Source organism: Caloenas nicobarica, chromosome 16 (assembly GCF_036013445.1).
Source record: "Caloenas nicobarica isolate bCalNic1 chromosome 16, bCalNic1.hap1, whole genome shotgun sequence".
In the NCBI taxonomy this organism is placed as follows: Eukaryota; Metazoa; Chordata; class Aves; order Columbiformes; family Columbidae; genus Caloenas; species Caloenas nicobarica.
The window spans coordinates 8,884,852-8,898,764 of record NC_088260.1 but is presented as its reverse complement, the minus strand read 5'-3'; the positions used below and the strand labels follow the sequence as shown (position 1 = coordinate 8,898,764).

The 13,913-nt window shown below is 38.5% G+C and overlaps 1 protein-coding gene across 1 annotated transcript in view; it reads left to right on the top strand.

Moving 5' to 3' along the window:
• PI4KA (phosphatidylinositol 4-kinase alpha) overlaps window positions 1–13,673 on the top strand; it is a 56,795-nt gene extending 43,122 nt beyond the window's left edge. Inside the window, exons 41-55 of the mRNA XM_065646179.1 lie at window positions 308–475; window positions 1,037–1,090; window positions 2,346–2,466; window positions 2,677–2,806; window positions 4,790–4,860; window positions 5,707–5,779; window positions 5,902–5,972; window positions 6,511–6,620; window positions 7,233–7,337; window positions 7,801–7,926; window positions 8,251–8,371; window positions 9,037–9,196; window positions 10,391–10,480; window positions 11,366–11,449; window positions 12,979–13,673. Of these exons, the coding sequence (XP_065502251.1) occupies window positions 308–475; window positions 1,037–1,090; window positions 2,346–2,466; window positions 2,677–2,806; window positions 4,790–4,860; window positions 5,707–5,779; window positions 5,902–5,972; window positions 6,511–6,620; window positions 7,233–7,337; window positions 7,801–7,926; window positions 8,251–8,371; window positions 9,037–9,196; window positions 10,391–10,480; window positions 11,366–11,449; window positions 12,979–13,030 (1,536 nt within the window). The 3' untranslated portion in view covers window positions 13,031–13,673. The remainder of the gene's footprint in view (window positions 1–307; window positions 476–1,036; window positions 1,091–2,345; window positions 2,467–2,676; window positions 2,807–4,789; window positions 4,861–5,706; window positions 5,780–5,901; window positions 5,973–6,510; window positions 6,621–7,232; window positions 7,338–7,800; window positions 7,927–8,250; window positions 8,372–9,036; window positions 9,197–10,390; window positions 10,481–11,365; window positions 11,450–12,978) is intronic.
• The last annotated feature ends 240 nt before the right edge of the window (window positions 13,674–13,913 follow it).

The window sequence follows — 13,913 nt, the reverse complement described above, 5'->3', positions numbered from 1 at the left end:
TCTTTGACTCTTACAAAAGGGCTCATCCTTTCTTCATTATCCCTGTGCTAGAACTTCTGTATTGTCCTTTTATTGACTTCACTAACTTTATCTGGTAATCTGGGAGGTAAGTCAATTCCAATAGATAGGTTTCCGTGGAAAAAAAAAATGCTTTAGATAAAATAGCTGTGGTTTTGTTAAAATTTACCATGTTTCACCACAGCTTCCCTGCCATAGGAAGCTAGATTATAGCATTACTGTCTGATGTGGACAACCCTGCCATTATTGGGTGCTGTAAATTCCTAACGTGTCTGACCTGCTTTTTCAGTACCTGGTTACCTGGCATACGATTGATGCTGATGCACCTGAGCTCAGCCATGTTCTCTGCTGGGCACCAACGGATCCACCAACCGGCCTTTCCTATTTTTCAAGCATGTACCCACCTCATCCTCTAACAGCTCAGTATGGGGTTAAAGTCCTGCGATCTTTTCCTCCGGTAAGATGAGTTCCAAAAGAACCTTAACACTCCAACTAAAGTTATGGCCTTAGTCATTGTGGCCATAGGCTTGATTTTAATACCATGGAGAGACACATATGATAAATGGGCACACCGTATTGCGGAATGTGAATAAATTGGGATGAAAAATTAAAGTTGATTGTCCCACGTAATACTAGCTCATGTACTTGCAGCTTTTTTGTCATAAATCACACTAAGCTGAAGTCTTCAGGCTGTTCTTCTCAACGTTGTTCCTTTCAAATCTTCCCTTGGTGGAAAGGTGTTTCTTCTAAAGCAGCTGAAATCTAAATTTTTAACACTCGTCAGACTTTTATTAGAATTATAAAATACATTGTCATTAACGATGTTTTTGAAGGGAGTAACTGGACATAAAAATACTTTGATTTGAGGAGGTGGCTTGTATATAGCTTAAAATAAAGAGGCAGTGGTATTTTGTTCATCACTTAACTAAATGGAGCTTTTCTCTGTGTGTGTGACCTGTCTTCCCTTCCAACTACTAAAACAATACCAATAAAAACCCTGCCATCTTTTCTCCTTCAGGATGCCATTTTATTCTACATTCCACAGATTGTGCAGGCACTTCGCTATGACAAGGTGAGGATATGAAACAGCTGCATATGAACAAAGCAGATTTTAAAACAGTTTTTAGACTTGAAACTGCAAATCAGACAAAATTTTAGCTTAAACTAATGCTGCTTATTATTGTCCTGTACCTAATACATAGAAGAAAAATTATTGTCCCTAGAGGCTGGCTTGCTTTGTTTACACCTCTTCTATGAACAGGTAAGCTTGAGAAACTGGAGACTGGGTACCTCATCTGTCAGGAAGGAGATTTTGTTATAGGAAACTGCAGATGAGGACTCTGTGTGAATAAAGCTTTTGAAGGCCTGCATGAGGCAAGCAGTAACAAAATTAAATCACTGTCTTTAATCATTTTGCTGTGGAGTTAACCAGAGAAGACATCTAGGGGTGTCTTGTGCTCCGTCATGTATGTGAAATCAGATCTTAGCTTCATCTTGCAGAAGCCAGAAGAAAAGCTTGACAACCAAGTTCAGAGTTCATGAACATGCGATCGTTGTTATCTGCTCGCGAGGTTTGTGAACTCTGGTCAGTGCATTATTTTCAGGTGAAGGCATCCCCAGCCAGTAGTGTAGGTGACTGCATATAGTTATTCTTGGAGAACTTTGTGTAGGTAAGAATCCTCTGCAATGCAGAGTATGAACATCAGATAACCCGTCTGTTAATTTCAGTCAAACATAGAAACACCTGCAGACTACAGAAGTAGTTGCAACTAGAGGAGAGGGAATGCAATTTCTGGAGGGAGCAGGATTCCCTTGTACACTTCAACTTCTTTTGTAAGTTTAGTCTTATTGTCTAGAATTTCTGTGGACCTGTGCCAGCCCATGCAGTTCTTGCCACCAGAATGTGCCGTCCATATGACACCATTTAGATTTCTACTATTACAGGAGCATTTAGTGAGGCCAAGCAAGACTGGTGTTTATTGCACTGTGCTTTGTGCTGTACTTTGGACACATACTAGAAGATGCCCTAAGCTCAAAGAGATTTGAAATCCAAATAGAACAGATAGATAATGGCACAGAGTGGGAAGAAGGTTGGTTAGAATAATGGGATAGATCAGTAATAGAGTGGAAAACAGTTTAGGTCAATTCACTGCCTAATACAATAAACTGTATTCTTAAAAGGTTTTTTTATCAAGATGAATGAGAGTGCAGAGGTCCTCATCCGTTAAATGTTTTGGAGGTGTGAAGAATAGTTGTTAGAAGCAATAATATCAAGTCTGCTACAGTTGTAATAATCTTGATCCTAACTGGACTGGATGTGGTTGCAGATGGGTTACGTTAGAGAATACATCCTATGGGCAGCTTCCAAATCCCAGCTCCTTGCTCACCAGTTCATCTGGAACATGAAAACTAATATCTACATGGATGAAGAAGGACACCAAAAAGATCGTGAGTGCTTTAGAAATGATCTAGCTTGGCTCTTTTCCTTGTCTCTGTTCAGACTAGATCTCCTTCCTACTTTTCTATTAGCAGGAGGAATTCTTTCAGCTAGGAAGCTCTCTTTTATTTGTAGAGGTAGAGGTGGTTATTTCCATCACCCATATAATTTAGCTTTCTGAAATAAGCTCTTGACACAGATGATTCCTTTTTCACATGCAGCTGACATTGGAGAACTTCTGGAGCAGCTAGTAGAGGAGATAACTGGCTCATTGTCTGGCCCAGCCAAGGAGTTCTACCAACGGGAATTTGATTTCTTTAATAAAATCACCAATGTTTCAGCCATTATCAAGTAAGTATTGCACTTCAGAAATCGTGCTCTTTTGGGGTTCACTATTCTGTTAATTACCAGTGTCCTGATTAAGAGGCTGAGTTGCTTTTATAGGGGCATTGGGATAGTTTTTTCAGGAAAAAAAAAATTACTTACATGATAAGTGCTTTGAGGTAGCAGTCTGTCTGAAACAGCTATATCTTTTTACTTTGGAAGCAGGTTATTCTGAACTTGAACTTTAGTTGTTAATCTTATATTATCAAAGACATTGTGGTTTGTGATAGTGGAGTGAGGTTCCATAGAAAAGTGCACTGAGACAGGAATGGAGTTGGTAAAGTAATTGGTGGTCTTGTCTTAGTTGAAATCCCATCTGCATCGTTTGGTTTTTTTGGATATGCTGCCAGTGTTCTCCTGAACAGTACGCAGAGCATGATTCAGGCAGGAAAAACAGCACTTTTCTGTTTAGATCTACCAAATTGACTGTCATTTTTTGCATTTCCGAACTTCTTATCAACATTTTATGTGGAATTTAAAAACAAAACAAAAAAACTACCACAAAACCAAAAAAGCTCAAACTGCTAAAACTCCATGAAATTATCTTTTCCTCTTCTCAAAGAGATCTCATTGTGCAGTGTAATACAAAGACAATTGTTCTTTTTGCATATATCAGCCTTTTTCCTTCATTCCTAAATTGTGGTTGTGGAGAAAGATTTGATATTATAAACATTTGATTGTTGATCTCTTAAAGCTGAACATCCTTCTTATAGAGAGATTCTCACTGTTGACTGTAGAGATTACAGTAAAATATGTCATGTAACTTTTATAAAGCTTGTCACTGGATGGCAGCAGCTCTGCACACAAGCTCTAAGTCTGTAGGTGTGGTTTCATTGCATATTTTGAAAATATCCTCTGGTGTAGGAAAGTATTTGAAAGACACATAAAATGTATGTCCTGGGACGTACCTTCTTTAAAATGAAGCTTTGCAAACCACCAGTAAAAGGGCATCAGGCTAAAGGACACATCACAGAAACAGTCAAATATCAGGTGCCTTCTATGTGCACGTTAAGATGTTTTCACCCAGTAGGATGACTTAAAAGGGGAGTTAGGATCTGAATATCTTGATATTTAGAATGAAATCAATCCACCGTTTGTTAATATGAAGTCATAGCTAAGCAACTGATAACAATTGTGCTTTGCAGGCATTGCATTATGCACCCCAGCCTTAAAATGAATCTGGTTTTGTGCATTTCCAATGTAAATGCAACATAGAGCAGATGCTGTTTGCTTTGTAGATGGTATAAATGAATTAAATGTATAATCTGTAATGATTTCATTATCTCAAGTGTTATATTGCTGCTGTACCGCTTAAAACTAGAGCATAAATAATACTTTCCAGTTTCATGCGCCTATACCAGGTGAGCATGCAATCGTGTGACTGGCTTCAATGGACGGTTAACACAAATGCCTGTGCAAATTGGGTAATTGTACGTACTAATCGTTAACCATGTTACCGATTATCCAGTTGACACCTGCAGTCATGCTAAGTATGTGAACAAATAAGGCGTGTAATTGCATAGGCATTTTGCTGGCGTATCCTTTTCCAGTTAGCAGTGTTCCTGTTCTGGAATAAGTTCCACAGGGGAAAACTGTATTGGTATAACTGTAGTGGTGCTTACAAAGGTGTAATTATGCTCAAATTTCTGTATAAGGAAGAGCCTTCATATATTTCATTCACATCTCTTATGCTGTTTGGGTTTGTCAACAACTATGTGTCAAATCAATGTTAAATCTACAAAGCAAAGCCTACAACCTTCATTAAGATAGGAAATATTCTGGTTAGAGGTTGAGCCTGTAAGTTCTCTAGAGGTGGTGCAGTGCGAGATCTTTGTCGTTACAGGAAAAAACACTTTTAGTGAAGTTTGTATAAGTTTGAAACAGATTTGAGGCCAGTACGTAGAATAATAATTAGTATGCAGATGAATAAAATATAATTAATCTTTCTAGGCCCTTCCCTAAAGGAGATGAAAGAAAAAAAGCTTGTTTGAGTGCTCTATCTGAGGTGAAAGTGCAGCCTGGTAAGAAGTGATTTAATCATATAATAAAGTGGGCTTTTTGCATTCAGTGTGAGTACTGTATTTTCTGCAAGCAAATATTGAAATCTCTGCAAGTGGCAGCTCTCAGTGGCTGTTCTTCTGTTACAGTTGGATTATTTCTGTCTTGAAACAATTCAAATATTTTTACCTACCCAATAATTTCTATATGGTGCATCAACACTTGCCCAAGAGCGAGTTAGATAACACACATCACGGATAAAAGCAGAAACACATGTCTTAAGAGGGAAGATAAATAAGCTCTTTTTCTTTGGACCACCTTTTTGTAAAAAGATGAGGCACTTTTGAGAAGTTACATTATCTCAAGAATGAAGTGTGTCCAGTTCCTTTCGTTCTCCTTTTTCTCCCATCAGGCATTCCCTTGAAATGTCGTTGTCTGAAGGTCCTTTTAAATCCCAAACATGTGTTTTCCCAATCTGAATCTTCTCTTTAAAATGAAGCTTTCATCAAGCTTTTCCTGATCTCTGACAGGTCTCAGTTCTCCTGCCATGTGTTGGTTGCTAAGGGCCCTCTCTAGTGCTCTGAGACATGCTGCCACCTCTTCTTAGAGAAGTCTTGTCTGGGTATTTTTGTGGCACAGATTCTACAGTATTAGTTCGAAACCCTATTCTGTTAGTTTCTGGCAATCACTCCCTAATGCAAAAGACATTGCATCTCTCATGGCTCACAGACTATAATCTTCACTTTATCTCTAACATTTTATTTAATTCAAAACTATGTATTGAGGTTTTAGGCACATCAGTTATTCTCTGATTGTCATTGTCACACTAGCCGGTGGATTCGTTCTCAGCTGTCTGCTCCATTTTGCAGGCTGTTATTTGCCCAGCAATCCTGAAGCTATTGTTCTGGACATCGATTACAAATCAGGAACTCCAATGCAGAGGTACCAGGCTCTTGTTATAGTCTCCCATTAAGTTAATTCCTGATATGTAGGTATTTTTCTAGAAGTTCTAGTTTGGCTAACTTGCACTCATCATCATCATCTTTGTTTTTATTACAATTTAGTGCAGCAAAAGCACCCTACCTGGCCAAATTTAAAGTGAAACGATGTGGAGTCAGTGAGCTTGAAAAAGAAGGTTAGTAACTGCATCTTAATCATTTACACTACTAATTAAGAGTGAGCAATTCCTTTAAAATCACCTGCTTTTAGTGACCCATACTGCTGCAGTAAAGTTATTTCCGTGTTGAACTTTATCTGCAATGGTTCAGCTCAGAAATGAAACAATCAAATAGAGAAGAAAACTCTGAAAACTTAAATCCATTTTTTTGCAATTACAGTTACTTTAGACTAACATAGAAATTGATTGTCTTTCCCTGGTTTTTAGACTGTAGCAAACTCCAGGTTTTGGCAGTTTTTTCTCATAAATTTTTGTGGGATGCTCTGGCTGTCTAGCTTAACGCAGGTCAGGCATTTATCGGGTAAATCATGAACACTATTTTGATATGTTCCAGTTCCAGCACAAGAAGGGAAATACAGTATTCGCCTTGCAAGGCAGAAGTATCTGTAGTGCACCTGCAGTGAATTGTTGTGGTTTTGAGTGCAGACGGCTTGTCATGATAGAAAGTTACTAATGGAAGTGTGTGTCTGGGTTTCGCTTTATACTCTTCCTGCAGGTCTGCGCTGCCGTTCTGATTCCATAGATGAAAGTGCAGAAGAAGGGGTGGACAGTAAGAAGATCTGTTGGCAGGCAGCCATCTTTAAAGTGGGCGATGACTGCAGACAGGTACAAAGTCATCAGGCTTTGCAGTTATAGAAGGCAGATTTGTAGGTGACAATACGTAAGAAGAAAATAATTTCTGTATAGAAATGTTTTTCTTTGGAATTTTAGGAATCTCCAATAGTTACGGACTGAGAGTGAGGAATGTGCTGTACCACTAGAGAAGTTCTAGTTTGAAAACAAAAGGCCATTCTTTCCAGACAGTTTACCGTGAATTAAAATTCTTTTTTCAGAGTTTATTTTTTGATTGACCTCTTGGTAACATAGCAGTGGTTTTCAAGGTGGTATCTTATACCTTGGAGCTCAATTGTTTTTGATTAAGAGGGAATGCTGGCTATTTTCCCTGGAGTTATTAGTAGCCCTTTTATCAAAGAGTGATGGAAAAGTTTGTTCTGAGATCAGCAGTTAAATCTTCAGTGTTGCTTGCTACCCACTTAAACAGTATTATCTTTTCCCTTTTTGATTCCCCCCAGAGCCGCAGTGCCTGCACAAGCACACATCTGCAGACCTGCTGGGGTAACTTAATGTTCACTTCAGAGTTCTTCAGATCATTTTTGTAATCGAAGTTATGACCCGTAACCTCTGTAATACTTGTGCATTCTTTTTCTTGTGTAACAGGACATGTTAGCTTTACAAATCATCGATCTCTTCAAGAACATATTTCAGCTGGTAGGCCTGGATCTTTTTGTGTTTCCATACAGAGTCGTGGCCACAGCTCCTGGGGTAAGTGGGCAATTAACTGTGCTGCTGTAGAAAATAGTTCCTAATTAAAAAAGACTTTCTCTTCCAGCACACATAAAAATTCCATACTGTGAGGAAATACTGCCCACATCACTCATGCCAAATATTTGGAGTACCAGCAACAAAAAAGTCTTTCCTCTCCTGCTTCCTGCTTTTCTAAAGCTTTTGGCTCTGAAATTTTTCTGCTTGTGGTTATTCATGTTTGTTGTTTGATTTTTGGGACTACATTGTGCAAGTCAGTGGAAAGTCACAGAGCATGTTTTACGTTGCATGGAAATCCTAAAAAGCTGGATATACATTTTTATGAATAAACCAGGAGGTCTGTATTCAGTGATCTATAGGCTTCTCCACATTTCCCTTAGGACCTGCATGACTGCCAAGAGCCATGAACAAAATATATTTTGGGAGCGTGCTTTACAGACCTGTTTCTCTTCTTCCCCTTCAGTGTGGTGTTATTGAATGCATTCCTGACTGCACATCCCGTGACCAGCTGGGCAGGCAGACGGACTTCGGGATGTATGATTACTTTACAAGGCAGTATGGAGATGAGTCTACCCTTGCATTCCAGAAGGTAAAATATCGGTTGGCAAGCAGAGCAAAATCTTGACTGAGAAATATTCTAGCTATAAGAAATGATGACAAATAATTGGATAATGACTACCGTAATGCTGTATCTGGTTTCTGATGCTGATAATCCATTTTTATCTATGAGTGAGTTAGCTAAAGAAGTTATTGCAGCTGTAGATATATGGAGAATATCATTGAACGTTGCTTCAAACTAATCATGAATGGAAAAAAAGAAAAAAAGCTTTGTTCAGCTGTATCTGCTCCTGGGATGGAGAGTTATTAAATTCTCTATGTTCTTCTGATTTGTTTTAACTTCCTGTTTGTACAGGCTCGCTATAATTTCATCCGCAGTATGGCTGCGTATAGTCTGCTGCTGTTTCTGCTCCAGATTAAAGACAGGCATAATGGCAACATCATGCTGGACAAAAAGGGACACATCATTCATATTGGTCAGTCATATCCACATTTGAATTTCAGTAGTTACTTTTCCCTTCTGTTGTAAAGTATTGCTCATAGAAGATGATAATCCGTTTCCCTTTTGAGATCAATCTATATAGCGATTTCACAGTTTGTAAATATACATGGGATTTTTTCATGTCTGTTTAGTATTCTATGTGTATTCATGTTGGCTGCTCCTGTGTAAATTTAGCTTTGCAAAGTTTTACCAGCTTCGGGAAAGTATATACACATATATGTATGGATTATGCATGTAGATGTACTTATGCATGCATACATACATATATGTGTGTATATATGTGCATAAACATAAAAATGTATCTTTGAATTCTTTTCATCACTGAAAGAGTATGAATTAAATTTGACAAGTAAATTTCTATAACTTTGTAAGGCTGTAACCTCTACTTTAGCTTTGTTTTTCTGGAATTGCACAGATGTTTCAGCAAGGAGTTTATTTGATGTCATCATTCTTGCATCTAGTCTAATCTCATAGTGATGGTTCTTTTGTTGGTGTTCTTACACTTCACCCAAGCTTTTTTCCAGTTGGAGTTGAAATGTTGGTAGAATATATGAAATCCACATCTCCTTTCTTCTGCCAACTTTGGCAGTGCACAATTAACCAACCAAGTTTATGAGGCAGATTATCTTTTGTGCACAGATTTTGGATTCATGTTTGAAAGCTCACCTGGTGGAAATCTGGGCTGGGAGCCTGACATTAAACTGACGGATGAGATGGTGATGATAATGGGAGGAAAAATGGAGGCTACTCCGTTCAAGTGGTTTATGGAGATGTGTGTCAGAGGCTATCTGGCAGTCAGGTGAGGTGTTCTTAACTGCTCGGAAGTGGAAGTGCTTGCATATCTAAAACCAGATGAGAAGATAAATAATAATAAACATTTGTCTGTAGGGGGTCTGAGCCTGTCAGACTGTCCTGGTACATCTTGCAAACTTTGAAACAACTTCATAATCCTGCAGTTTTACAGCCTTTATGTTTTTTCGTGTTCTTATGTTATATTTGAAAATTGTATATACTATGTCCAATTTATAAATACGATGTTACGTTTCCTCACATGATTTAGTATGCAGATAAAGCTTTGCTGTAAGAAACTACAGGAGAATCAAAATCTTTCTTGTTTTCCCAAATAGGACAGTCACTTTAGCCACCCTTTCAGCTAGTTAATTAGGTAGGAGATATGAAAAAGTGCTAGAATTTTCTGTTATAAAATATGCAGGGATGTTGGTGGCTCAGCTCTTGAGCTGTGATTGCCAGCCAGCCACACTAAAGATTTGTGACTTCACCTGGCTCCATAGCAAGCAAACATGCTTTAACATGCAGGAAGACTAATAAATCTATATGAAGAGGATGTTGCATGTGGGTGGGAGAAGAACAGTGCAACAGAGTTTAAATAAAAGCTCATTCTGTCACAAGTATAAAGGATTATTGGTGTTATCTTACAGAATAGAAGTTTCTTCAGCTAGTAGCCCCAGAAGGGGTCTTGGGTCCTTGAGGGGGAGCAGTCTGGAGAAGGTTTTGTGTCAAGGCAAAAATGTCACCCAAGTAGTAGAGTAATAGCTTGGTAGGTAATAAGTGTTCTGAGTGGGAGGAGAGGAAGGAGAAGATGGGCTGATTATAGTAAAGAATTACATAGAGTAATTAGGAATTAGAAGACAATCTGTTGCTGTGGTGTTGTTGGGTTTGGTGTACTGATTCACCTTTACGATGCCAAAGAAATGTTTACTAAAGCATTGCTTTGTATGATCCTCTGTGAGACTGTTCATCTTGCAGCATTCTGAGTATCTGGTAGTCCAACGTAAGGGAGTGAAATTTAATTAAAGTGACAGGTTGCAAGCAATGGTGTAGCTCCACCAGCAAATGTAAGAGGATTAAATGTGTTGATTTAATTACAGAAAAAGGTGTGATCCAACTCATTGAACTCCTCAGCTTGCCTGCTTTACCTACTAAGGCTGCAGAAATTTCAGTGCTATAACCTTTTTCTTCTCTTTTTCTTTAGGCCTTATATGGATGCCGTTGTCTCACTGGTTACATTAATGTTGGATACGGGGCTGCCTTGTTTCCGAGGGCAGACAATCAAGCTGTTGAAGTAAGTCAGCATATATATGAACTGGAAAATGTTCGTATGTTCTTCACAGAATGTGTACTGCCACAGCCTGTGCAGTGAGTATAGGTGTCATGCTACTCAAATATCTTTAATGTCTTTATCATTGTAAAAATGGTAAGTTTTGCTTACGAAATATCTCAGACAGTAGGAATTCCAGAGGACTTTTCATAGAATTAAATTCAGGCTGTTCAATGACTCTGCAAGTACATGGATAATCTTTAAGTTCATAGGACTAGCAAAATAAGACTGTGAAGGAAAGATCTGCTTTAGTTGAGAGTTAATGAGTTGCTGAGACTGATGTTCTCTGAAATGGTATTGGACTCCAAAGATCAGCATCTTAAAATTTGTTCCACAGATAACACAGTACTGGATGGGACTATGTTGTAACATTCCACAGCTTAGGCAAATACGAATTCTAATGTGACACTTTAAACAGCCCTTCAGGCTTATGCTTCTGGAGTTTTAGCTCCAGAGTGAGTGGAGGTAGCTCAGTATTTCCTGCATGTAACTTCCTACAATTTCCTAAAGATAAGCACAGATTTATAAATTATGACAGGCTGGAGCTCAAGGGCGCTACTAGGTACATAGATATTTTAAAAGCAGCAGCTGCCTAGAAAGAGAGGCCTGCTGTTCCTAGAGTTACCACTAGACTGATGAAGAGTTCACAGCCTCCGTCTCCACTGGAAGACTAATGGCAAGTGCTTATTAAAACATGACACAATTTGTACCAGGTAGTCTCACAAGAAGTAGCTGGTTGGAGCAAGTGAAATCAACACCTGGCTGAGCTTGTGCAAAGACACATTTGTATTATGCCCAAAGGAGACCTCACTAAATTGACTCTTGCGTTTTGTGATTTTCTACGTATAGACACAGGTTCAGCCCCAACATGACTGAGCGGGAAGCTGCAACTTTCATCATCAAGATCATCCAGAATTGTTTCCTCAGCAACAGGTTTGGCATCCATGCATTTCTTTTCCCCATGGCCAAAGGAAGGTCATCAAGCTTTGAGCAGGGCTAAAAAGTAGAGTTTTATCAGTCAGATACCAGACATTTTTGAATTGCTGATATTTAGATAATGCAGGACAGCAGCGTTGCTTCTGAACATGCTGCATCTCCTCCCTTTTACACTGGGAAGGAAGGCTTAAGCCCAGGCTTGTCAAATAGCTGGCAAGTCTAAAGAATAGAAGGTTTTCTGTCAGAGTGAATCTTTGGCCCAAAAGTTAAGCATTTTGGCTCCTATGTTAAAGCATGGGCATCTGTGTATATGTAGGTGCCATATCTCCTTTTACATAGGGTAGGATCACCTCTACAAATATAAAGGGTTAAATAGTAAAAAATGGTATTGAATGGCGACAGGAATAGCATGTCTTCTGGTCAGAACGAAGACACATTGATCTTGAAGGTTGTTCCCTTTAATTTTGTAAAGAGGAGGTTTCTTAAAAAAAGTGTGCATGGTCTGAATGAGAATGAAACTGAAACAGAACTACAGTGACTTTTCAAAATATTTTTTATAATTGCCTGTAGGCATTAAGTTGCCTGAATATTGTCCTGAAATTCAAAGCTGCTATTCTGTGCAAAAGTGTATTTGACTCTTCTCTAAAAATGAGTTCTAATCTTTCTACTAATTTTTTCTTCATGACTTTATGCTACATTAATGTATTAATCATTTTGCTAGACTTTGTTACTTAGTTTATAACATTGGCTAGAGAAAATGCCTCAAGTAGAGAACCCTGGCAATGTGGTTTTTTAATGGCTTTGTAGCTGGGCCATGCTTGTCATCTACTATTCAGTATAATTAATGGAATAATCAGTTCTATCAGATAATTAGCAATTTAAAAATCAGCTTAATCACCAGCTAGCCATTCAGCTGTAGGTTTTTTCCCTTCAAGTATACAAATAGTTTGTTATCTTGTGTACCTGTGGCATGGTTAGTCTGTGACCTGAATAAGCTCTGCCTGTGGATAATTGAGTTATCTGTAACAAGGCTTAGATTTGTTTGTTCAGTCACTCATCAGAGATGCTGCTATTAATGCTATTATTTTCCCTGCCCTTTTATTTTCATTATTAGCATTATCCTTCATTAAGATAACTTTTATTTCCACATAATCCTGTCTCCACGCAGCCCTGATGGTCTTGCTTCAATCATGATGCATTTCCTTCTCCCAAAACAAACTGCCAATGCAACGTGCAGCACTTCTGGCTTATCCAAACACAGGATCCAAGTTGCTTTTGCCACACTGAGAAGCATGGAAATACTTTTTTTTTACCTAGTTTAAACAAGAGCAGGATGTTTTGTGCCATTCATAACAGTAACGGGGCCTTCACAATGCCTTCAAAGCATGTAGGGCGAGTTTTGATTAGCAGCTGATTTCCTTCACCCATGGTTTGTTTCTGTGAGATCTTGATGTTTGTTTCTGTGACAATGGGTGCAGTGTTTTCTTAAACTTCTACTTACCTCTGGCTTTGCTTTTCTTCTCTAGGAGCAGGACATATGACATGATCCAGTACTACCAGAATGACATCCCATACTGAGAGACACTAGAGATTCACTGCTGAAGTGAAACATCAATCCCGTGCCCTCGCTCCAAGCTTGTAATAAATAGGAGATGCTCAGTCACACCTCACTATCTTCCACTTTTGTGTATGTGTGTACATGTGGGTACAAGTTTCCTGGACATTGCAACAATCAGTCCGATTCATTCCTTTCTCTTTACAAGGTTTATATATATTTCTGGTTATCCCTGGATTTTTGGAGTTGGGCTGCAATCGCAACAAAAATTGTACTATGATTATGAATGTGTGAAAGAGGTAAAGCTGGTGGAGTTTGAGATTTTTTTCATGCAATGCAAGGATTTTATAATACGTTTAAAAAATTTTAAAAAAAGCACCCCTTTCCTGCACAGTCCCACAAAATGCCATGGAAGGGAAGGGTATGGATTTCTCTTTGGAAGCAGAAATGTTAACTTGTTCTAATTCCACTGTATAGAAAGCCTGATAATCATCCAAGCTGGTGATGTCTATGTAGCTGTGTTCATACTTTGCACTGTATATGGTCCCTGCTACGTGGTCAGTTATTTGTACATGAAGAATGTATTTTTTTCCTTTTGTGTGTTTTAAAAAAAAGAGAACTCTACTGAAGATATATTTAATCTATAAAATGTAATAAAAGACCTTAGACTCTGTGTCTGTTGCAAATATTTTAGTTTATACACTACATCATTCATTCTGTGCAGTTGTGTACTGTTCACTACGTTGTGACCTTTTGACTGGAGAAATCAGGTTTCTTCTTCAGCTTCTCATCTGTCTCAAATGCCATTTTTTATTCATAAATGTTTTGTTTTCAGGAACTGAAAGACAGGACCGATGTAAAGCTCCCTCTGTGCTTCTTAGCCCCACTCCATGCTGGGACACGAGT